Source organism: Carassius auratus, chromosome 39 (assembly GCF_003368295.1).
Source record: "Carassius auratus strain Wakin chromosome 39, ASM336829v1, whole genome shotgun sequence".
Taxonomy (NCBI): Eukaryota; Metazoa; Chordata; class Actinopteri; order Cypriniformes; family Cyprinidae; genus Carassius; species Carassius auratus.
This window is the reverse complement of record NC_039281.1, coordinates 10,931,408-10,957,500: the sequence shown is the minus strand read 5'-3', so window position 1 is coordinate 10,957,500 and position 26,093 is coordinate 10,931,408. Positions and strand designations below refer to the sequence as shown.

The 26,093-nt window shown below is 32.5% G+C and overlaps 1 protein-coding gene across 1 annotated transcript; it reads right to left on the bottom strand.

Annotated features, from left to right (window-relative positions):
• Nucleotides 1-186: 186 nt before the first annotated feature.
• On the bottom strand, nucleotides 187-26,093 carry LOC113057900 (cullin-4B-like). Its single transcript, XM_026225481.1, has 20 exons — nucleotides 25,186-26,093; nucleotides 6,948-7,063; nucleotides 6,760-6,863; nucleotides 6,415-6,484; nucleotides 6,191-6,264; nucleotides 5,899-6,061; nucleotides 5,256-5,345; nucleotides 4,855-4,937; nucleotides 4,696-4,763; nucleotides 4,472-4,590; nucleotides 4,180-4,372; nucleotides 3,959-4,063; nucleotides 3,756-3,866; nucleotides 3,558-3,643; nucleotides 3,354-3,461; nucleotides 3,150-3,263; nucleotides 2,813-2,918; nucleotides 1,971-2,143; nucleotides 1,744-1,896; nucleotides 187-1,050 (listed from the first exon to the last, which is right to left on the bottom strand). The coding sequence occupies exons 1-20, from the start codon at nucleotides 25,652-25,654 to the stop codon at nucleotides 955-957; spliced, it is 2,601 nt and encodes an 866-aa protein (XP_026081266.1). The 5' UTR covers nucleotides 25,655-26,093; the 3' UTR covers nucleotides 187-954.

Here is a 26,093-nt window from a genome sequence, read left to right as displayed (position 1 = left end):
ACCGATCCAGTGATGCCACACAGAGGAGCTTCTCAGTATACGGGTCTAATTCAGAACTTAAGGGATATATAAACTTGGAAACACTAGAATGATAAAATGGTGCTGCTGTGCTTGTTCTGAGTTTTCGGAGAAAGAACGCAGTTGCAATGTAGTCGAAAGTGTCAAACATCAAAGTTGTGTGTAAAATGTATATACAAAATAAACAAGAGGAAGAAATGTGAGATGATGTAAGCAGGGAGGGGAAAAGAAGGAAGATGTACAAGTTAGTGTTTAGCAGCGTTAACATTCCTACAAACAAAACAAGTGCTTGGTTTTATCTAATGTTGGCACATACTGTGAAATTTCCAATCAGCCACAATTGTTCTACTTATCAATAAATCATTCACAGAACATAAACTGCTTGTGACCAATCAGCTGAATCTCCTTTTCCTTGTACAAACATTGGCAAAGAGAGAACCTGTTTTCAATGTTCACACACTTGGTACCCAATGTGACACCGCCTGAACAAACAAGTCAAATACAGTGAATGTGGTGTTGGTTTTCTTTGCACAGGTAATACATAAATATGTTATGTGATATTTGCATGAGTAAACGATGAGAAAAAAATAAAATAATCACGTGTCAGAGACAACAAACAAAAGCCATGGAACAAAGTCTTTCTTTTTAAGCTTGGGCGTGTCCAATTCTCAAAAGCATTTTAACTAAATCATTTTGTATTTTCTTTTCTTCTAATTGAGAGAAATACAACTTGCGCTACCCTGTCAAAGCCATGAAGAGAAAACTGATTCAGTTGTTGGTCACTGGTGCGAAGATGTTAAATTGAACAAAACTCTGAACAAGGGGTTCCATGTGCTAAGGGAAGTAAACAACGTCACTGAGAACAGCTTCCTCCTGTCATTTCTGCCATCCCTCATTTATACCTCTTATTCTCTCTCTCGCTCTCTCTCTCTCTCTCTAAGCAACATAGTTGTATTGATTGGGATTGTCCTTATCCCTTTCCATGTAGTCCCTGTCAATAAGTGACTCTATCCTCTTCTTCAGATCAGCAGGCTGCAAAAAGATGAAACAAAATTTATGGCAATGGCACATGTTCTCTGCTGTGAGCACAGTGAATCTTGGGTTTATTCTCAATTTTAGTGACATTGTGTACATATTGCTCATATTATATGAAAACTTAAGACTAGAGGGGGAAAATAATGCATTAACTGTGAATAATTTAACTTAAATCTAAATGACTATGAGAAATCCCTCGACTTTGATCATAATTATTTTTGCTGAACATAATTTGCATTAAAATTCCATATTCGTTATTTAGGCATCCCTTTTCACAACCAGCTGAATTTTCAGCATCATTACGCCAGTCTTCAGTGTCACATGATCTTTCAGAAATCATTCTAATATGCAGATTTTGGTGCTCAATAAAGATGATCAATATTTTTCTGTAACATTACAAATGTCATTACTGTCACTTTTGATAAATTAAATAAATCCTTGCTGAATAAATAAGTTGATTTAACAACAATGCTTGGATACATTGCGATTGTACAACATGCAATTAAAAATACTCTTATTGTAATGCACAAAGCAGTCACACAGTACAATAAATATTATATACAGAGTACAAGACTTGTTGAAGTATTCTAATTGCACTTTATGTTGTGTGCACACAGTCTAGCACAACATCCACAGTGTAACAGCTCCATTAACTGTGAAACCAAAATGTTTGGGCAACCATGACCTCACCTTGACTGGGAATTTAAGTTGGTTGTACACCTCAGACACCAGAAGATTATGGCTGAGAGTTTTCCTCATCTTCATGATTCGAACAATTGCAGCATCGATTTGGTACTGACGATCCTGGAAGACTCTCTCTGTAGTGCTGGCTTGCTCCTCCACCTGTGATGTACAGCAAAGAGCATGAGACTTTCACACAACAGCAACCAAATGATAGGTGTGTGCGGGGACAGTACCGTTTCTTTCATCTGGATCTGGTTGATTTTAATCCTGAAGAGTTTGTGTTTGAAATCATCATTACAAGAGAACTTGTCTCCGTCCTCCACGTCTTTACTCTTTGGGGTTTTGGTAAGGACACGCGCCTTCCCACAGGCCAGCGACTGCAGAGTCCGCCTCAACTCACCGTCCTCTGCGAATGTATTCGTATTTTAATTTACTGGAAGTTTTTTTGTCAAATTTGGTAAACGTTTTGGAAGTTTGTAAAAGTCTGTGAGGTTTACAGGCTTTCTGCAGGTTTGAAGAAGGTACATTTAAGGAGTTTTTAAAGAACTTAAAAGTTCTTTCTAATAAAGAAAAAATAACAAATAAATTGAAGCGAACAGTAAGTCAATATGTTCTCTAAATATAAATGTATAAGGAGCAAACATCGAGCTGTATTAGCAACTCTTCAAAGTTTAAAAATGCAACTTCACTTTCACATCACTTTTACTGTACTTCTAATCACACTGCAAAGAAGTGATGTTTTCCTGCATTTTGGTCTGGTTTTCACATGCAAATGTCTAAAGATTCTCATATCAAGATACATTTATTTGAGAAGCAAGATTGCATGGGGTAAGAATTCTTGTTTTCTGTGGAATTCATCTAAAACAAGAACTGATATCTGCCAATGGACTCAAGTTTTCGTATCCCATTGTTCTTGTTCTAGGCATATATTTTTATGATTTTAGAATTTTTAATGCCTTAATTTTCAAAGGACTTTTTAGGACCCGCAGAAACCCTAGTTTAAAATTGAATGCAATAGTATCTTTGAAAAGCAAGAATAAATTGCAATGCATTTGCTTGTCACAAGTATCCATACCAATGCCTGTAGCCAATTTAATATCCTCCAGAGAGAACTCCTCTGCTTCATTAAACATCAGCAGGACTAACGTCTGAAACAGGGAAACCTGCAGCTCTTTTTTGCCCTGTGAAAAAAAAAAAAAAAATATATATATATATATATATATATATATATATATATATATATATATATATATATATATATATATATATATATATATATTCCATTTTTCAGAGAAACCTTTAGAAAATAACGTTCAGATTGAATTATATACACACACGTTTAATCAGATACTAACAGTCTGGTATTCAAGCTCAATTGCTTTTTACAAAAGAAAATTGAAAAAGTGCATTACCTCTTTGAATTCTGCTTTTAAAACGCAATGTCCTAACGTCGACTGCCACTGTAGTTTCCGTCCACTGTGTTTGCCCAGGTAAAACGTTTTGAAAATCTCTTGAAATCTTACCATCTGGAGAGTGAAGGGTATTAAAAAAAGGTTATTAATGTCATGTTAAAGGACAAGGGAACATCCCATATCTCAATATTCATCAGAACAGACCTCTGGAGGCAGATGTACTTCCATGGGGACGTATGTTGGCCAATAACCCATAGTGAGGATGTTCACCGTCAACTCAATGTTCCCAGGAATATTTTGGCATTGCATGTGCTGAGGTGCAGATTCAAAGAAGAGAAATTTGAAAGATGTAATTAGACAAGATAAGAGAATGTAAATAATGCCAATAAAAATAAAAGCTCTCATTACCTGTTTGAACTGCACCATAATATCTTTTGACAGCTCCATGTCTTTGAACATTCCTTCCAACTTACTGGTAAATGCAGCGCCACATTCTACAAGAAAAACACAATTCGCCATTTTTTACTTCACAATCTGTCGAAACCTCAGTGTTAATGAGGATGCGATGTTTTAAGAATCAAACATAAAAGTAGAAATGTAATTTACCATGCTTCAGTTTCGACAGCATTGATTTCTCAGCATCTACAGAGGCACTCTTTCCGACTAGTAACCTCTTCGCCAAGTCTTTCTTGTAGAAGGCCTCAAAAACATCTTTGCCTTAAAAGAGAGATGAGAAAGTCTATGAAGCTTGGACGGATGTTTAATAATTGAAGGTCTTTGGAACAGAGCATTAAGTTTAAATGTATTACCATAAATGAACCTGAAGATGATCATTATCTTGTCCAACATTTTCTCGAGTTCCTCATCAGTCGCTTCTTTGTTCCCAGCACGGAGCTTTGAATCCACATGTTTTGCTATAGCACATAAATTTGCAACATTAGTGAATATTAATATGTGTCTTGATCCAATCAGCTCTCAATCAAACAGAAACCCCTGAAGATTGCTCGGAAAATGACATTTGTGAACTGACCTATGAGCTCTGCAGGTTTGTTCGGCCGTTTATTGATGTAGGTCTCGAAGGCCTCCTTCATGCCATTAACAAACTTCTCATTCCTCATGAAACACACATCAATGATGTGATCGACTTTATCCTTGAAATCCAAAAGCTCCTGGACCATTGTCTTGTCTTTCTCTGGGTTGATGACAATTGTGCTTCCAAAGGCCTGAGACACAACAAACAAGACTTGTGATATTGAATGCGCACATTCAGAACTGTCCGGTCATGTTTTTTTTTCAGCCATCTAGATGGGTTCCCTGCACACCTTGATGTACTCGATCCAGTGCTGGAGAAGCACCTGCACGCCTCCCTTCACACGACTGAAGAGCTGGTACAGTAGAGACAGATCCTGAATACGGTTCTCATCCAGCAGGTTATTCAAACCTACAGAGTGGCAAGAAAACCATCACTTATGGGAAATTTTGAGGACGGTCAACCATTTGAACACCAAATACAGTATCAATCATCTTCATTTGTAGAAGGCGATACCTTTCTGAAGTATTGCAGGGAGGTGTTCTCCAAGCAGCTGATTTTCTACTTTGGCAATGAGACGTTTTCTACAAATAATAAAGATATATATTTTTGCCAAAATAACTAAATGACTATACTACTATAATAATGCAAATGATATATTCTCTGCATACGTACTGTGTGCTCTGGTCTAGGTATGTAATGACTCGATCTGCCTCCTCTTCCAGACGTTTGTTGACATGATGGAGATACTCTGGCACCTGAAAAGAAAATATTTGTTCAGAATAAATAACTGAAATGTTACCATCCTAAATGGGACAGAAAAAAAAAAACTAATTTAAAGTACGATTCTTTCATTTCTATGTTCCACAAAAACAAAACAGCAGCATATCTTTGTAGGGGTGTGAATAATTTTGAAAAAAACTAAGGGTGATGACACTTTACTAAAAGATTTAAAAGAAATACAAATCTAGACTGTAGCTAATTTCCACTTAATGAGGAATGCCAATCATTTATTTCTCACAGAATCACAATAAAACAATAAAACCAATACTTTGTTCCCCTGATGTGAAACTAACCTCTCTTTCTTGCATGAGTCTCTGGCCCTCTGCAGCATAAAGTCGATTTGTCTCCTCCAGAAAGCGATCTTCGAATGAATCCTGATAAATCTGTCATTAAATGAACAAAGGTGTGATTACAACAACAATACTAACAGGTTTGACCACACAATTTAAGGCCTGAATGATATCAGGGATCAAGATCTCACAAGATTTGCCATGGTTTTGTTTAATCTTTCATTAATGTATGAATGCAGAATAACAGCTTTTTCAACTGAGACTAAGTGTAAAGATGCAAATTACAGGATGTAGCATAATGTTGATGCTTAAATATTTCACACTCATCCATCAGTTTAAGAAAATAAGTTGCTACAATACAGACACTACCATGGAGATAAACGGGCCATGTAATTTGAGAGTTTAACTAACCAGACTTCTTTTCGGTGTAATGTGAATGTTATTGGGTTTACTGACTTTATACAGACATGCCACTTAAGCAAGCAATAAGAAACACCAGTACATTGCTTATGGTAACCATGTTTTTTACAGTTTATAAACCTGAGAAGCAAGTCAAAATTATTCATATTATTAAATGGTTATTCCACATGCAAAATAAACCCAGATACGTTGGTTTGAGTACAACTGAGAAAGCAGGTGAGCTAACCTGCAGATCTGAGAGCATGCTCAGAAGACTCCTCAGGAGACTGCGGTCTACAGCCTCTCCACTCCGCTCTCTCTCAATAAGAAGCAGAATCCCATCGATTGTCTTACACTGCACCTTCAGGTCGCTGATGATATAGAAACGAAACAACTCCAAGCCCATGTCCCTGAAGACAGAACACAAGTGTATCTTTAATCACCAGTGAACAGCAAAGCAATGGTAGTAAAAAAAAAGACAGTGTGCAAATGTGACAGTGCCTCTTTACAAATTATTTCGGCAAAGAGTGAAGACCTACCAGATTGATGGCAGCATTGAATTTTGTAAAACATATGTGCGATCCAAAAACAAAAATATACTCCTAATCATGATCTAGAAGAAAAGACAGTGTTTTTGTATTAAAAGCATTTTGGCAAACAAGTAAATAACTAGATATAAGAACATTTAATAAAAAAGTCAACTTACAACCTATTTGAAATAAATGTACAGACAATAGGTCTAGAGTTGACTAACTTCACTAACCATTTGTCTGCAGTGATCTTGCCAACATTTGTCTATTTTCTTGAGGAACAGAACACTGTCTAAGGCATCCGTAGAGCAAGAGTTAAGAAATGGTTTCATGTGACAGAATTTTCCCTTATACATTTATGTTTTAAGAAATACATGATAATTTTTTTTAAAAATAGTGTCATATATATATATTTTTTTACTTCTAAATTGTTTCTAATAACTTCATCATGTCTGATGGGCCATTGTTTCGCTTCATGAAAAAAAGAAATACACATTTTCATGATAAGCCCAGATGCATGCTCTTCACTTTAACTCGGCAAGAAACTGCATATAAATTTATAGCAAGGAAAAGGATATTCTCTGAACTGGTCAATCTGAGCCTTGATATGGTCTTCACAGACCACTCGGAGCTGTTTATAGAGCTTGGCAGATATCTTATGGGAGCACAAATTTTCAACAGCCTGAAAAAACAAAAGGGAATAAATAGCATTCGATTCAATGTATAATAATACTAAATGATAAAACAAATATTTACATAAACCTACCTGATAGAGCTCTTCTAGGTTGTACTTTATTGAAGTGCTGTTCTGTATGGCCTCTACTGCCTCCTTCAGCTTCTGCCAGGTCTCATTCGTGTAATTCTCCGGTAATTTGGGCTTTTCTGATGTAACATTATAAGAAAAAAAAAGGATACTTAAAAACAATTCTGATGTGTAAGAAACATAAAAACTGATTACGGTTTCAATGAAGGTCAGGTTTTGATATGGTCTATACAAGTGATGTGCCATCATAAACAAATGCACGTTACATAAAATATATATACAAGTTCATACAGATAAAAAGCTGATCTCACCGGTGTCAACAGCACAGTATTTTCTTTAATACAGCAGTTACTAAAGTGATTTACTTTCATTAATGCATTCAAATACACAAAATAACGCTGAATTTTAAAAAAATATGGCTACTAGGACTAAATGTAAAGATGCATATGACAAAATGTGGCATAATGTTGATCACTAATTAAAATATTTTGAGTTTAAGAAAAAGTTAGCATGGATAAATTACAGTAAGGACATTATCATGGGGTAAACTGGGTTAACATGCACTTTGAGGGTTTAAAAGCAGAAATATTATTAAGCTGGTATGTTTGCTACAACACATTAATACTTCTTTAAAAATGTGTTTTGATATTTGTATCATTTTGCTTCATACGTCACTGTTTTTGAGTATATACCGTCATGGCCAAAAGTTTTGGCAGTGAAATGCATTTTGTGTTTTGCAAAGTTTGCTGCTTCAGTATTTGTAGATTAGTTTACAACATGTTTCTATAATATACTGAAAAACAATTATAAGCATATCATAAGTTCTAAATACTTTTTTTGCCCCCACAAAAAAATATAATGAGTCCATATTTGTTGACCCTTATTCTTCATAACCTCTGCAATCCGCTCACATGCTGGATATTAGCATCTGGGCCAAATCCTGACTGATGACGATCCATTCTTGCCTTGTTAGTTCTCAGAGTTGATCACAATTTGTCTTCTTCTGCTTGTCCACTCACCTTTTGAGGACTGACCACAGGTTCTCTATGAGATGGAGATCTGGGGAGTTGCTGGCCACGGATCCAAAATGTCAATGCAATGATCTTCGAGCCACTTCTTTATCACTTTTGCTTTGAGACATGGTGCTCCATCATACTGAAAAATGCACGATTCATCATCAAATTGCTCATGGATCTGTGGAAGAAGTCGCTCTTGCAGGACGTTTTGATACCATTCTTTATTCATGGCAGTGTTTTTGGGCAGAATAAATAAGAGCCCACTCCCTTGTTTGAAAAGCAACCACACACAGGGAGGGTCTCTAACATTTTATCTGTATGTTACAATTTCTTCTTCGAACAACCAATTTTCCAGCTGTCCCAAGCAGTCGGAAGGGACCTTCATCAGAGAAAATAACTTTGCATCAGTCTTCTACTGTCCAATCCTTGTACTTCCTGCAGAATTTCAGTATGTGCTTGGTGTTTCTCTTGGAGAGAAGTGGCTTCTTTGTTGCCCGTCTTGACACCTGACCATTGTCCAAAAGTCTTTGCGTCACGGTGCTACAGATGCTCTCGCACCATCCTGCTGCTGTTTCTGAGCAAGCTCTGCACTGATGGAGACACAATTCTGTAGCGGACTCCTCAGGAGAAGACGGTCCTGGCACTCGCTGGTCACTCTGGGGCGTCCTAAAGACTTCTTCACTGCAGTCGGACTCAAACCTCTCTCCTTGAAGTTATTGATGATCCAATAAATGGTTATTTCAGGTGCAATATTCTTTGTGGCACTTTCCTTGCATGTGAGGCCATTTTAATGCAAAGTGATGATGGCTGCACACGTTTCTTTGGAAGTAACCATTGCTAACAAGAACACAATGATTGTACACATGTTGTCTTAGGATGAAAAAAAGTTTTTTTTTTTTTTTTTGGTGAAAAGTTCTTTTTTTTATTTTTATTTTTTGGCCAATGAAGCTTTTAGCAATTATTTAAAATGCATCTGATCCCCCTACACAATAATCTAAATAAAACAATGTGAATGAACACCACAACAGCTTAAGCAGCAAACTTTGAAAAACAAAAATATTTGGTCACTGCCAAAACTTTTGGCCATGACTGTATATACACACGCACACATTAAAAAATTAATTAAATACAAAATTATAACACAAAGAAAAGGATGTTTACATCAGTTAATAATCAAAATGAAAATAAACTATCGAGTGTTTCAATTAATCTCAATTCATTGTTATTGTTTTTTTGCTTACGTAATGGAAGTTCCTTAAAAAAAATAAACGCCAGTTAAATAATAAAGTCTATATATAAGTGTGTGTATATTTATAAAGCTGGTCTCAACACCCTGACAGCAGCACTTTTCCTTTTCTAAGATGGTTACTGGAGTTGCTTCCTACTGTTTTAGATGCTACGCATCATTTCTGAACATCGCAGGTGCGTTTAGCCAAAAATGCTGCATAGGCTGGCAGCTCGCTAAGTTTGGAGACACAGCAAGTTCGGTAAAACTGGCAAGATATTCACAGATTCGACTTTTCCGGATCAATAACTCGCGAGCAAAACGTTTTTGGTACACGAATTATGCCTCTTTTTACTCGTAGTGATGTAGTAAACGAGCTACAAGCGAGTTTGCCTGAAAACAAGCTTTCCTCCGCTCTGTACAAAATACGTTGATCTCAATGCGCTGGCGTCTGAGAGACAAGTCCTAAGGGACCGTCTGCAAAGTGCGAAACGCGAAAAAGGTTACTAATAAAATACTCAATAACTTCACAGTAACACACTGTAGTGTCACCAAATTCAGTTCACACATCACTGCTCTCCTGCTGCTTATACTACAATGTTGGTTTTAAAAATAGTTGCTTTTTTTAAATTATGAAAACAAATTATGATTTTTTTTATTATGAAAACGTTAATAACGTTACTGTAACACACTGTACTCTCACCAAATTCAGTTCATACATCACTGCTCTCCTGCTGGTTATACTACAACTTTCATTTTGAAAGTAATTGATTTGGCAAATGTTTAGAATTTTTATTATGAAAAATAGTTAATGAATTCACCATTATTGAACATAATAGTAAATAACTTTAATGTAACACACTGTACATTCATCAAATTCAGTTCACACATCACTGCTCTCCTGCTGGTTATACTAAAACACTCATATTGAAAATAATTGCTTTGTCACATTTTTTATGATTTTTTTATTATGGAAAATAGTTAATACTTTACTGTAACACACTGTACTTTCACCAAATTCAGTTCACACATCACTGCTCTCTAGCTGGTTAGATTACAACTTTCATTTTGAAATTAATTGCTTTTGCACATTCTTTATGATTTTTATTATGAAAAATAGTTAATAACGTCACCGTTATTGAACATAATAGTTAATAACTTTACTGTAACACACTGTACTTTCACCAAATTCAGTTCACACATCACTGCTCTCCTGCTGGTTAGACTACAACTTTCATTTTGAAAGTAATTGCTTTGGCACATTTTTTTGAATTTTAATTATGAAAAATAGTTAATGAATTCACCATTATTGGACATAATAGTTAATAACTTTATTGTAACACACTGTACTTCCATCAAATTCAGTTCACACATCACTGCTCTCCTGCTGGTTATACTACAACTTTCATTTTGAAAGTAATTGCTTTGGCACATTTTTTAGAAATTTTTATTATGAAAAATAGTTAATGAATTCACCATTATTGGACATAATAGTTAATAACTTTATTGTAACACACTGTACTTCCATCAAATTCAGTTCACACATCACTGCTCTCCTGCTGGTTATACTACAACTTTCATTTTGAAAGTAATTGCTTTGGCACATTTTTTATGATTTTTTATTTTGAACAATAGTTAATAACTTTAATGTAACACACTGTACTTTCACCAAATTCAGTTCACACATCACTGCTCTCCTGCTGGTTATACTACAACTTTCATTTTGAATGTAATTGCTTTGGCACATTTTTTAGAATTTTTATTATGAAAAATAGTTAATGAATTCACCATTATTGGACATAATAGTTAATAACTTTACTGTAACACACTGTACTTCCATCAAATTCAGTTCACACATCACTGCTCTCCTGCTGGTTATACTACAACTTTCATTTTGAAAGTAATTGCTTTGGCACATTTTTTATGATTTTTTATTTTGAACAATAGTTAATAACTTTAATGTAACACACTGTACTTTCACCAAATTCAGTTCACACATCACTGCTCTCCTGCTGGTTATACTACAACTTTCATTTTGAATGTAATTGCTTTGGCACATTTTTTTTGAATTTTTATTATGAAAAATAGTTAATGAATTCACCATTACTGGACATAAGTTAATAACTTTACTGTAACACACTGTACTTCCATCAAATTCAGTTCACACATCACTGCTCTCCTGCTGGTTATACTACAACTTTCATTTTGAAAGTAATTGCTTTGGCACATTTTTTTTAATTTTTATTATGAAAAACAGTTAATAACATCACCATTATTGAACATAATAGTTAATAACTTTACTGTAACACACTGTACTTCCATCAAATTCAGTTCACACATCAATGCTCTCCTGCTGGTTATACTACAACTTTCATTTTGAAAGTAATTGCTTTGGCACATTTTTTATGATTTTTTATTTTGAACAATAGTTAATAACTTTAATGTAACACACTGTACTTTCACCAAATTCAGTTCACACATCACTGCTCTCCTGCTGGTTATACTAGAATTTTCATTTTGAATGTAATTGCTTTGGCACATTTTTAGAATTTTTATTATGAAAAATAGTTAAAGAATTCACCATTACTGGACATAAGTTAATAACTTTACAGTAACACACTGTACTTCCATCAAATTCAGTTCACACATCACTGCTCTCCTGCTGGTTATACTACAACTTTCATTTTGAAAGTAATTGCTTTGGCACATTTTTTTTAATTCTTATTATGAATAAATAGTTAATAACATCACCATTATTGAACATAATAGTTAATAACTGTAATGTAACACACTGTACTTCCACCAAATTCAGTTCACAAATCACTGCTTTCCTGCTGGTTATACTACAACTTTCATTTTGAATGTAATTGCTTTGGTACATTTTTTAGAATTTTTATTATGAAAAAAAAAAACAGTTAATGAATTCACCATTATTGGACATAATAGTTAATAACTTTACTGTAACACACTGTACTTTCACCAAATTCAGTTCACACATCACTGCTCTCCTGCTGGTTATACTACAACTTTCATTTTGAAAGTAATTGCTTTGGCACATTTTATAGAATTTTTATTATGAAAAATAGTTAATGAATTCATCATTATTGGACATAATAGTTAATAACTTTACTGTAACACACTGTACTTTCACCAAATTCAGTTCACACATCACTGCTCTCCTGCTGGTTATACTACAACTTTCATTTTGAATGTAATTGCTTTGGTACATTTTTTAGAATTTTTATTATGAAAAAAAAAACAGTTAATGAATTCACCATTATTGGACATAATAGTTAATAACTTTACTGTAACACACTGTACTTTCACCAAATTCAGTTCACACATCACTGCTCTCCTGCTGGTTATACTACAACTTTCATTTTGAAAGTAATTGCTTTGGCACATTTTTTATGATTTTTTATTTTGAACAATAGTTAATAACTTTAATGTAACACACTGTACTTTCACCAAATTCAGTTCACACATCACTGCTCTCCTGCTGGTTATACTACAACTTTCATTTTGTAAGAAATTGCTTTTGCAAATATTTTATGATTTTTTATTATTAAAAATAGTTAATAACATCACCATTGTTGAACATAATAGTTAATAACTTTACTGTAACAGACTGTACTTCCACCAAATTCAGTTCACACATCACTGCTCTACTGCTGGTTATACTACAACTTTCATTTTAAAAGTAATTGCTTTGGCACAATTTTTATGATGTTTTGTTTTGAACAATAGTTAATAACTTTACTGTAATGCACTGTACTTTCACCAAATTCAGTTCACACATCACTGCTCTCCAGCTGGTTATACTACAACTTTCATTTTGAATGTAATTGCTTTGGCACATTTGTTATGATTTTTTATTTTGAAAAATAGTTAATAACTTTACTGTAACACACTGTACTTTCATCAAAATCAGATCATACATCAATGTTCTCCTGCTGGTTTTACTACAACACTCATATTGAAAATAATTGCTTTGGCACATTTTTTATGATTTTTTTTTATTATGAACAATAGTTAATAACATCACCTTTATTGAACAAAATAGTTAATAACTTTACTGTAACACACTTTACTTTCACCAAATTCAGTTCACACATCACTGCTCTACTGCTGGTTATACTACAACTTTGATTTTAAAAGTAATTGTTTTAGCACATTTTTAATGATTTTTTTATCATGAAAAATAGTTAATAACATCACCTTCATTGAACATAATAGTAAATAACTTTAATGTAACACACTGTACTTTCACCAAATTCAGTTCACACATCACTGGTCACTGATTTTATGTAATTTCATTAAGCTGTGTTGCCACTAATCTCCTAGTTTGCACTGTGTATTTCAATTCCTCTGTTTCAGTTCATAACTCCGGTCTCATCTAGATTACGTCTGTGCTGTACTACTGTGTTTGGATTGCCTGTGTGTTGGATTAAAAAACTTTTGAAACATGCATATTTGTATATTTAGCACATTGTGACTGTAACAACCATAGCTTTTTGCACAAAAATAATTTTTCTTCTATGTTTTTTACATTTCTACATTTCTCTCCCTTTGCAGTCTTGAGCAGATAATGATTGGAAGTGTAAATCGTTGTATCTGCTTCTATAATAAAATTTAAAACAACAAAAATACAGGTAGTGTAAACTCAAACGGATTAAGTAAACCAATTTATCATGATTAAATTAAGTTGTGGCAACATCATAAAATAATTGTGTTGTATGACCATCTTGTATTTATTTACATGGAACTGTATAAGTTCTACAATAACAGCACACTCTATCCGTTTCTCTCTCTCTCTGTGTATATATATATGTGTGTGTGTGTGTGTGTGTGTATGTGTGTAAGTGTGTGTGTCTGTGTGTTATCCTGTTATGTTTGTACTGTTGTGTGTGATATTCCATTTTGCATTGCCTTTGTCTCTACTTTTTCAACACTGGAAGCACCTGTCACCAAGACAAATTTCTTATGTGTGCATTGTAAACATTCTTGCCAATAAAGCTCATTTTGATTTTGCACAAGAGGCTAAATTAAATAATTAAATTTGAATTTTTTTTGAGTCCATGGTTACTTTTTAAGACATTGTTTTGTTTTTTTCCATTTTTAACAAATATTTGTATTCATGTTTTTGTCTGTCAAGACAACCATGTTTTATTTATTTATTTATTTTTTAATTAAAATAATTTTATTCATTCATTTATTAATACACTCATTGATTCATTTATTCGGTTATTGTTATTGTAATTGTATGCACTCAAATAATTTTTGAGAAAATATGTATTATTGTTTGGAGAGAAAGATACAGTCACTAAAAAACTTTTCCAAAAAAAAAACATTATAATTGTAAGGAGCACCTCACATGACATGCAAGAAAAATAAATAAATCGTGCTCACGATTTATTATTTCGTTTCCTCGATTTAATAAAGTGCGCACGATTTATTATTTCGTTTCCTCGATTGAATAAAGTGCGCACGATTTACTAGTTCGTTCTCTCGATTTATAAATCGTGTACACGATTTAGCAAATGGAGGGAATGAATTAGTAAATGGTGAGGACAATTTATAAATTCGAGGGAATGAAATATTAAATCGTGCGCACTATGTAGCCTAATTTGTTCCTGCATGCCATGTGCAGGGCTCCTATAATTGGAATGTTGTTACATGATGAAATAGGCCTACCTTAATTATTTATTTCGGTAATGTCCATTCTGAGCAAACTCTTTTTTTATGAAAATATATGAAGACAAAACATTTTTTTAAGGTATTTAAAATAGACTTAACTGTAACTATAGTAGTAGCCAATCAGGAGCAACTTTCAATTAATCTCTACCTGCATCATTGCACGTAGAGACGAAGGTTGCAAATCATAAAAATTGTGCAAAAGCAACTATTTTTAAAATCAATGTGGTAGTATAACCTGCAGGAGAGCAGTGATGTGTGAACTTAATTTGGTGAAACTACAGTACATTACAGTAACTTATTTTAATAAGAAGAAATATCATAAGAAATATCATAAAAAATGTGCCAGCACAAATATTTTCAATATGAGTGTTGTAGTAAAACCAGCAGGAGAGCAGTGATGTGTGAACTGATTTTAATGAAAGTACAGTGTGTAACAGAAAAGTAATTAACTATTTTTCTTAATATATAATCATAACAAATGTACCAAAGCAATTACATTCAAAATGAACATTGTAGTATAACCAGCAGGAGAGCAGTGATGTGTGAACTGAATTTGGTGAAAGTACAGTCTGTTACAGTAAAGTTATTAAGTATTATGTTCAATAATGGTGACGTTATTAACTATTTTTCATAATAAAAAAATCCAAAAAAATAAGCAATTACTTTCAAAACGAGTGTTGTAGTATAACCAGCAGGAGAGCAGTGATGTGTGAACTGAATTTGGTGAAAGTACAGTGCATTACAGTAAAGTTATTAAATATTTTTCATAATAAAAAAATCATAAAAAATGTGCCAAAGCAATAATTTTCAATATGAGTATTGTAGTAAAACCATAAGGAGAGCAGTGATGTGTGAATTGATTTTGATGAAAGTTCAGTGTGTTAAAGTAAAGTTATTAACTATTTTTCTTGATAAAAATTCATAACAAATGTGCCAAAGCAATTATTTTCAATATGAGTGTTGTAGTAAAACCAGCAGGAGAGCAGTGATGAGTGAACAGAATTTGGTGGAAGTACAGTGTGTTACAGTAAAGTTATTAACTATTATGTTCACTGAAGGTGACGTTATTAATTATTTTTCATAATAAAAAATAATAAAAAAATGTACCAACGCAATTACTTTCAAAACGAGTGTTGTAGTATAACCAGCAGGAGAGCAGTGATGTGTGAACTGAATTTGGTGAAAATACAGTGTGTTACAGTAAAGTTATTAACTATTTTGCATAATAAAAAATCATAAAAAATGTGCCAAAGATATTATTTTCAATATGATAGTTGTAGTGAAACTAGCAGGAGAGCAGTGACGTGTGAACCGATTTTGATGAAAGTACAGTGTGTTACAGTAAAGTTATTAACTATTTTTCTTAATAAAAAATCATAACAAATGTGCCAAAGCAATTACATTCAAAATGAAAGTTGTAGTATAACCAGCAGTAGAGCAGTGATGTGTGAACTGAATTTGGTGAAAGTACAGTGTGTTACAGTAAATTTATTAACAGTTTTTTTCTTATTTAAAATTCATAAAACGTGTAAAAGCAGTTATTTTCAAAACGAGTGCTGTAGTATAACCAGCAGGAGAGCAGTGATGTGTGAACTGAATTTGGTGAAAATACAGTGTGTTACAGTAAAGTTATTAACTATTTTGCATAATAAAAAATCATACAAAATGTGCCAAAGATAATATTTTCAATATGATAGTTGTACTGAAACTAGCAGGAGAGCAGTGACGTGTGAACCGATTTTGATGAAAGTACAGTGTGTTACAGTAAAGTTATTAACTATTTTTCTTAATAAAAATCATAAATATGACAAAGCAATTACATTCAAAATGAAAGTTGTAGTATAACCAGCAGTAGAGCAGTGATGTGTGAACTGAATTTGGTGAAAGTACAGTGCATTACAGTAAAGTTATTAACTATTATGTCCAATAATGGTGAATTTATTAACTATTTTTCTTAATAGAAATCATAACAAATGTGCCAAAGCAATTACATTCAAAATGAAAGTTGTAGTATAACCAGCAGGAGAGCAGTGATGTATGAACTGAATTTGGTGAAAGTACAGTGCATTACAGTAAAGTTATTAACTATTATGTCCAATAATGGTAAATTTATTAACTTTTTCATAATAAAAATTCTAAAAAATGTGCCAAAGCAATTACCTTCAAAATGAAAGTTGTAGTATAACCAGCAGGAGAGCAGTGATGTATGAACTGAATTTGGTGAAAGTACAGTGCATTACAGTAAAGTTATTAACTATTATGTCCAATAATGGTAAATTTATTAACTTGTTCATAATAAAAATTCTAAAAAATGTGCCAAAGCAATTACCTTCAAAATGAAAGTTGTAGTATAACCAGCAGGAGAGAAGTGATGTGTGAACTGAATTTGGTGAAAGTACAGTGTGTTACAGTAAAGTTATCAGCTATTTTTCATAATAAAAAATCATAAAAAATGTGCCAAAGCAATTATTTTCAATATGAGTGTTGTAGTAAAACCAGCAGGAGAGCAGTGATGTGTGATCTGATTTTGATGAAAGTACAGTGTGTTACAGTAAAGTTATTAACTATTTTTCATAATAAAAAAAATCATAAAAAATGTGACAAAGCAATTATTTTCAATATGAGTGTTGTAGTATAACCAGTAGGAGAGCAGTGATGTGTGAACTGAGTTTGATGAATGTACAGTGTGTTACATTAAAGTTATTAACTATTATGTCCAATAATGGTGAATTCAGTAACTATTTTTCATAATAGAAATTCTAAAACATATGCCAAAGCAATTACTTTTGAAATGAAAGTTGTAGTATAACCAGTAGGAGAGCAGTGATGTGTGAACTGAATTTGGTGAAAGTACAGTGCATTACAGTAAAGTTATTAACTATTTTTCATAATAAAAAAATCATAAAAAAATTGGTCAAAGCAATAATTTTCAATTTGAGTGTTGTAGTAAAACCAGCAGGAGAGCAGTGATGTGTGAACTGAATTTGGTGAAAGTACAGTCTGTTACAGTAAAGTTATTAACAATTTTTCCTTAATTAGTATTTATAAAAAAATGTGTTAAAGGATTTATTTTCAAAATTAAAGTTGTAATAAAACCAGCAGAACAGCAGTGATGTGTGAACTGAATTTGGTTGAAATACAGTGTGTTACAGTAAAGTTATTAACTATTATGTTCAATAATGGTGACTTTATTAACTATTTTTCATAATAAAAATCATAAAAAATGTGCCAACGCAATTACTTTCAAAATTAAAGTTGTAGTATAAACAGCAGGTGAGCAGTGATGAGTAAACTGAATTTGGTGGAAGTACGGTGTGTTACAGTAAAGTTATTAACTATTATGTTCAATAACGGTGAAGTAATTAACTATTTTTCATAATAAAAAATCATAAAAAATTTGCAAAAGCAATTACTTTCAAAATGAGTGTTTTAGTATAACCAGCAGGAGAGCAGTGATGAGTAAACTGAATTTGGTGGAAGTACAGTGCATTACAATAAAGTTATTAACGTTTTCATAATAAAAAAAATCATAAAAAATTTGCAAAAGCAATTACTTTCAAAATGAGTGTTGTAGTATAATCAACAGGAGAGCAGTTATGTGTGAACTGAATTTGGTGAAAGTACAGTGTGTTACATTAAAAATATTAACTATTTTTCATAATAAAAATCCTAAAAAATGTGCAAAAGCAATTACTTTCAAAATGAGTGTTGTAGTATAACCAGCAGGAGAGAAGTGATGTGTGAACTGAATTTGGTGAAAGTACAGTGTGTTACAGTAAAGTTATTTACTGTTATGTTCAATAATGGTGAAGTTATTAACTATTTTTCAAAATAAAAAAATATAAAAACTGTGCCAAAGCAATTACTTTCAAAATGAAAGTTGTAGTATAACCAGCAGGAGAGCAGTGATGTGTGAACTGAATTTGGTGAAAGTACAGTATGTTACAGTAAAGTTATTAACTATTGTTCAAAATAAAAAATCATAACAAATGTGCCAAAGCAATTACTTTTAAAATGAAAGTCGTAGTATAACCAGCAGTAGAGCAGTGATGTGTGAACTGAATTTGGTTAAAGTACAGTGTGTTACAGTAAAGTTATTAACGTTTTCATAATAAAAAAACCATAAAAATTGTGCAAAAGCAACTATTTTTAAAACCAACATTGTAGTATAACCAGCAGGAGAGCAGTGATGTGTGAACTGAATTTGGTGAAAGTACAGTGTGTTACAGTAAAGTTATTAGCAATTTTTCTTAATAAAAAATCATAACAAATGAGCCAAAGCAATTACTTTTAAAATCAAAGTTGTAGTATAACCAGCAGTAGAGCAGTGATGTGTGAACTGAATTTGGTGAAAGTACAGTGTGTTACAGTAAAGTTATTAGCAATTTTTCTTAATAAAAAATCATAACAAATGAGCCAAAGCAATTACTTTTAAAATCAAAGTTGTAGTATAACCAGCAGTAGAGCAGTGATGTGTGAACTGAATTTGGTGGAAGTACACTCTTTTACAGTAAAGTTATTAACTATTATGTTCAATAACGGTGAAGTCTTTAACTTTTTAATAATAAAAAATCACAAAAAATTTGCTAAAGCAATTACATTCCAAATGAAAGTTGTAGTATAACCAGCAGGAGAGCAGTGATGTGTGAACTGAATTTGGTGGAAGTACCGTGTGTTACAGTAAAGTTATTAAATATTATGTCCAATAATGATGAATTTATAAACTATTTTTATTAATAAAAATAAAAAAAATGCGCCAAAGCAATTACTTACAAAATGAAAGTTGTAGTACAACCATCAGGAGTGCAGTGATGTGTGAACTGAATTTGATGAATGTACAGTGTGTTACATTAAAGTTATTCGCTATTATGTCCAATAATAGTGAATTCATTAACTATTTTTCATAATAAAAATTCAAAAAAATGTGCCAAAGCAATTACTTTAAAAATGTAAGTTGTAGTATAACCAGCAGGAGAGCAGTGATGTGTGAACTGAATTTGGTGAAAGTACAGTGTGTTACAGTAAAGTTATTAGCAATTTTTCTTAATAAAAAATCATAACAAATGAGCCAAAGCAATTACTTTTTAAAATCAAAGTTGTAGTATAACCAGCAGTAGAGCAGTGATGTGTGAACTGAATTTGGTGGAAGTACACTCTTTTACAGTAAACTTATTAACTATTATTTTCTATAACGGTGAAGTTATTAACTTTTTTCATGATAAAAAATGTGCAACATCAATTAATTTCAAAATGAGTGTTGTAGAATAACCAGCAGGAGTGCAGTGATGTGTGAACTGAATTTGGTGGAAGTACAGTCTTTTACAATAAAGTTATTAACTATTATGTTCAATAATGGTGAACTCATTAACTATTTTTCATAATAAAAATTCAAAAAAATGAGCCAAAGCAATTACTTTTAAAATCAAAGTTGTAGTATAACCAGCAGGAGAGCAGTGATGTGTGAACTGAATTTGGTGGAAGTACACTATTTAACAGTAAAGTTATTAACTATTATGTTCAATAACGGTGAAGTTTTTAACTATTTTTAATAATAAAAAATCATAAAAAAATTGCAAAAGCAATTACATTCAAAATGAAAGTTGTAGTATAACCAGCAGGAAAGCAGTGATTTGTGAACTGAATTTGGTGGAAGTACCGTGTGTTAAATTAAAGTTATTAACTATTATGTTCAATAATGGTGATTTATTACCTATTTTTCTTAATAAAAAATCATAACAAATGAGCCAAAGCAATTACTTTTAAAATGAAAGTTGTAGTATAACCAGCAGGAGAGCAGTGATGTGTGAACTGAATTTGGTGAAAGTACAGTGTGTTACAGTAAAGTTATTAACTATTTTTCATAATAAAAAGATAATAAAAAATGTGCCAAAGCAATTATTTTCAATATGAGTGTTGTAGTAAAACCAGCAGGAGAGCAGTGATGTGTGAACTGAATTTGGTGAAAGTACAGTGTGTTACAGTAAAGTTATTAAATATTATGTCCAATAATGATGAATTTATAAACAATTTTTATTAATAAAAAAAAAAAAAAATGTGCCAAAGCAATTACATTAAAAATGAAAGTTGTAGTATAACCAGCAGGAGAGCAGTGATGTGTGAACTGAATTTGATGAATGTACAGTGTGTTACAGTAAACTTGTTAACTGTTATGTTCTATAACGGTGAAGTTATTAACTTTTTTCATAATAAAAAATGTTCAACCTCAATTAATTTCAAAATGAGTGTTGTAGAATAACCAGCAGGAGAGCAGTGATGTGTGAACTGAATTTGATGAATGTACAGTGTGTTACATTAAGGTTATTAACTATTATGTCAAATAATGGTGAATTCATTAACTATTTTTCATAATAAAAATTCTAAAAAATGTGCCAAAGCAATTACTTTTAAAATGAAAGTTGTAGTATAACCAGCAGTAGAGCAGTGATGTGTGAACTGAATTTGGTAAAAGTACAGTGTGTTACAGTAAAGTTATTAGCAATTTTTCTTAATAAAAAATCATAACAAATGAGCTAAAGCAATTACTTTTAAAATCAAAGTTGTAGTATAACCAGCAGTAGAGCAGTGATGTGTGAACTGAATTTGGTGGAAGTACACTCTTTTACAGTAAAGTTATTAACTATTATGTTAAATAATGGTGAAGTTTTTAACTATTTTTAATAATAAAAAATCATAAAAAATTAGCAAAAGCAATTACATTCAAAATGAAAGTTGTAGTATAACCAGCAGTAGAGCAGTGATGTGTGAACTTATTATTTTTCATAATAAAAAATGTGCAACATCAATTAATTTCAAAATGAGTGTTGTAGAATAACCAGCAGGAGTGCAGTGATGTGTGAACTGAATTTGGTGGAAGTACAGTCTTTTACAATAAAGTTATTAACTATTATGTTCAATAATGGTGAACTCATTAACTATTTTTCATAATAAAAATTCTAAAAAATGAGCCAAAGCAATTACTTTTAAAATCAAAGTTGTAGTATAACCAGCAGGAGAGCAGTGATGTGTGAACTGAATTTGGTGGAAGTACACTCTTTAACAGTAAAGTTATTAACTATTATGTTCAATAACGGTGAAGTTTTTAACTATTTTTAATAATAAAAAATCATAAAAAATTTGCAAAAGCAATTACATTCAAAATGAAAGTTGTAGTATAACCAGCAGGAAAGCAGTGATTTGTGAACTGAATTTGGTGGAAGTACCGTGTGTTACATTAAAGTTATTAACTATTATGTTCAATAATGGTGATTTATTACCTATTTTTCTTAATAAAAAATCATAACAAATGAGCCAAAGCAATTACTTTTAAAATGAAAGTTGTAGTATAACCAGCAGGAGAGCAGTGATGTGTGAACTGAATTTGGTGAAAGTACAGTGTGTTACAGTAAAGTTATTAACTATTTTTCATAATAAAAAGATAATAAAAAATGTGCCAAAGCAATTATTTTCAATATGAGTGTTGTAGTAAAACCAGCAGGAGAGCAGTGATGTGTGAACTGAATTTGGTGAAAGTACAGTGTGTTACAGTAAAGTTATTAAATATTATGTCCAATAATGATGAATTTATAAACAATTTTTATTAATAAAAATAAAAAAAATGTGCCAAAGCAATTACATTAAAAATGAAAGTTGTAGTATAACCAGCAGGAGAGCAGTGATGTGTGAACTGAATTTGATGAATGTACAGTGTGTTACAGTAAACTTGTTAACTGTTATGTTCTATAACGGTGAAGTTATTAACTTTTTTCATAATAAAAAATGTGCAACCTCAATTAATTTCAAAATGAGTGTTGTAGAATAACCAGCAGGAGAGCAGTGATGTGTGAACTGAATTTGATGAATGTACAGTGTGTTACATTAAAGTTATTAACTATTATGTCAAATAATGGTGAATTCATTAACTATTTTTCATAATAGAAATTCTAAAAAATGTGCCAAAGCAATTACTTTTAAAATGAAAGTTGTAGTATAACCAGCAGTAGAGCAGTGATGTGTGAACTGAATTTGGTTAAAGTACAGTGTGTTACAGTAAAGTTATTAGCAATTTTTCTTAATAAAAAATCATAACAAATGAGCTAAAGCAATTACTTTTAAAATCAAAGTTGTAGTATAACCAGCAGTAGAGCAGTGATGTGTGAACTGAATTTGGTGGAAGTACACTCTTTTACAGTAAAGTTATTAACTATTATGTTAAATAATGGTGAAGTTTTTAACTATTTTTAATAATAAAAAATCATTAAAAATTAGCAAAAGCAATTACATTCAAAATGAAAGTTGTAGTATAACCAGCAGTAGAGCAGTGATGTGTGAACTAAATTTGGTGGAAGTACACTCTTTTACAGTAAAGTTATTAACTATTATGTTCAATAATGGTGAAGTTTTTAACTATTTTTAATAATAAAAAAATCATAAAAAATTAGCAAAAGCAATTACATTCAAAATGAAAGTTGTAGTATAACCAGCAGGAAAGCGTTGATTTGTGAACTGCATTTGGTGGAAGTACCATGTGTTATATTAAAGTTATTAACTATTATGTTCAATAATGGTGATTTATTACCTATTTTTCTTAATAAAAAATCATAACAAATGAGCCAAAGCAATTACTTTCAAAATCAAAGTTGTAGTATAACCACCAGGAGAGCAGTGATGTGTGAACTGAATTTGATGAATGTACAGTGTGTTACATTAAAGTTATTAACTCTTATGTCCAATAATGGTGAATTCATTAACTATTTTTCATAATAAAAATTCTAAATATGTGCCAAAGCAATTACTTTCAAAATGAAAGTTGTAGTATAACCAGCAGGAGAGCAGTGATGTGTGAACTAAATTTGGTGAAAGTACAGTTTGTAACAGTAAAGTTATTAACTATTTTTCATAATAAAAAATAATAAAAAATGTGCCAAAGCAATTATTTTCAATATGAGTGTTGTAGTAAAACCAGCAGGAGAGCAGTGATGTGTGATCTGATTTTGATGAATGTACAGTGTGTTACATTAAAGTTATTAACTATTATGTCCAATAATGGTGAATTCATTAACTATTTTTCATAATAAAAATTCTAAAAAATGTGCCAAAGCAATTACTTTCAAAATGAAAGTTGTAGTATAACCAGCAGGAGAGCAGTGATGTTTGAACTGAATTTGATGAATGTACAGTGTGTTACATTAAAGTTATTAACTCTTATGTCCAATAATGGTGAATTCATTAACTATTTTTCATAATAAAAATTCTAAATATGTGCCAAAGCAATTACTTTCAAAATGAAAGTTGTAGTATAACCAGCAGGAGAGCAGTGATGTGTGAACTAAATTTGGTGAAAGTACAGTTTGTAACAGTAAAGTTATTAACTATTTTTCATAATAAAAAATAATAAAAAATGTGCCAAAGCAATTATTTTCAATATGAGTGTTGTAGTAAAACCAGCAGGAGAGCAGTGATGTGTGATCTGATTTTGATGAATGTACAGTGTGTTACATTAAAGTTATTAACTATTATGTCCAATAATGGTGAATTCATTAACTATTTTTCATAATAAAAATTCTAAAAAATGTGCCAAAGCAATTACTTTCAAAATGAAAGTTGTAGTATAACCAGCAGGAGAGCAGTGATGTTTGAACTGAATTTGGTGAAAGTACAGTGTGTTAAATTAAAGTTATTAACTATTATGTTCTATAACGGTGAAGTTATTAACTATTTTTCATAATACAAAATGTGCAGCAACATTTAATTTCAAAATGATTGTTGTAGAATAACCAGCAGGAGACCAGTGATGTATGAACTGAATTTGGTGAGAGTACAGTGTGTTACAGTAAAGTTATTAACTGTTTTTCATAATAAAAAAATCATAAAAATGGTGCAAAAGCAACTATTTTTAAAACCAACATTGTAGTATAAGCAGCAGGAGAGCAGTGATGTGTGAACTGAATTTGGTGACACTACAGTGTGTTACTGTGAAGTTATTGAGTATTTTATTAGTAACCTTTTTCGCGTTTCGCACTTTGCAGACGGTCCCTTAGGACTTGTCTCTCAGACGCCAGCGCATTGAGATCAACGTATTTTGTACAGAGCGGAGGAAAGCTTGTTTTCAGGCAAACTCACTTGTAGCTCGTTTACTACATCACTACGAGTAAAAAGAGGCATAATTCGTGTACCAAAAACGTTTTGCTCGCGAGTTATTGATCCGGAAAAGTCGAATCTGTGAATATCTTGCCAGTTTTACCGAACTGACACAGCACAAGATGTTTTCAGACAAGACGAAGACGAACTCCGACTATTCACCTACCTTTAAAGTTCTTGATAACAAGTTTCTTCGCAGCACCGGGTTTGCTGTTGGAGAAGGTGGCGGAGCCTGCAGACTTGGTCAGTCCGTTAGCATGATGCCCGACACCTCCGGACAGGAACACATTTCTCGCCTTTGAACACGATTCTGCAGAGTTACATGACTCCTCGGCCATCTTCACATCCAGTCCGATCAAATCCAGCGGGTCCTCGAACCTCAACTTCTTCTGGATGTGCTGCTGCTGCTGCTGCTGCAGTGGACTGGAAGAGCTGGACGTTGTGGAGGAGGAATTACAAATGGCTTTAGGAGACGAAGATATTGAATCAATGTCTTCCTTCTCGGAGCTGTTAGTTTTCCTCTTCTTAGAAGCCGTTAAGCTAACGTTACTGTCGTTGTGAACATCAGAAGCTGCCGGTCTGGGCTCTTGGGTTGGCGGTGGGGGATTAGGGGAAGGTAAACCTGTTGGAAACATGAAAAAAGAAATACCAAATCAAATCGCTAATCTACTAATGCTACGATCCCGGTGAGTGGACGCTTTCTATTCCTCGGTCTCGGTCGGGGAAAGTGCAACCTCGCGGCTCCGAGTAAGAATTAAGAGGAAAAAAAGGATAAAATGAGAAGTGCAGCCCCACTTGGACCCTTTTCTGTTCTTGTTATTGCCAGCAGAGGAAAGATGGTTGAATACTGCTTCCTCTCGCTCGAGCACACTCTGGCGCGCTGCACAAAGTCCGTTAGATCACAAACTGATTTTTGCCGAGAGCTGTGTGCGTTAAAGCATTCTGCCTGACGCTGTCTTTCCGCTCGGTAAATAGACTGGTATTTTTGGTTTGAGGAAAAGTCCGCGGGGAAATAGTAACTTTTCTAAGAGGCGACGATGACCCGCCGGAAGTACTTCCAACCGTTGCGCAGCT

Coding starts and splice junctions, on each gene's coding strand:
- LOC113057900 (XM_026225481.1), bottom strand. CDS start 25,654: ATGTTTCCAACAGGTTTACCTTCCCCTAATCCCCCACCGCCAACCCAA. Junction 4,591..4,695: donor CCCTGCAATACTTCAGAAAG/GTATCGCCTTCT, acceptor GCCACTCTGTAG/GTTTGAATAACCTGCTGGAT. Junction 4,064..4,179: donor CAAACCTGCAGAGCTCATAG/GTCAGTTCACAA, acceptor TATGTGCTATAG/CAAAACATGTGGATTCAAAG.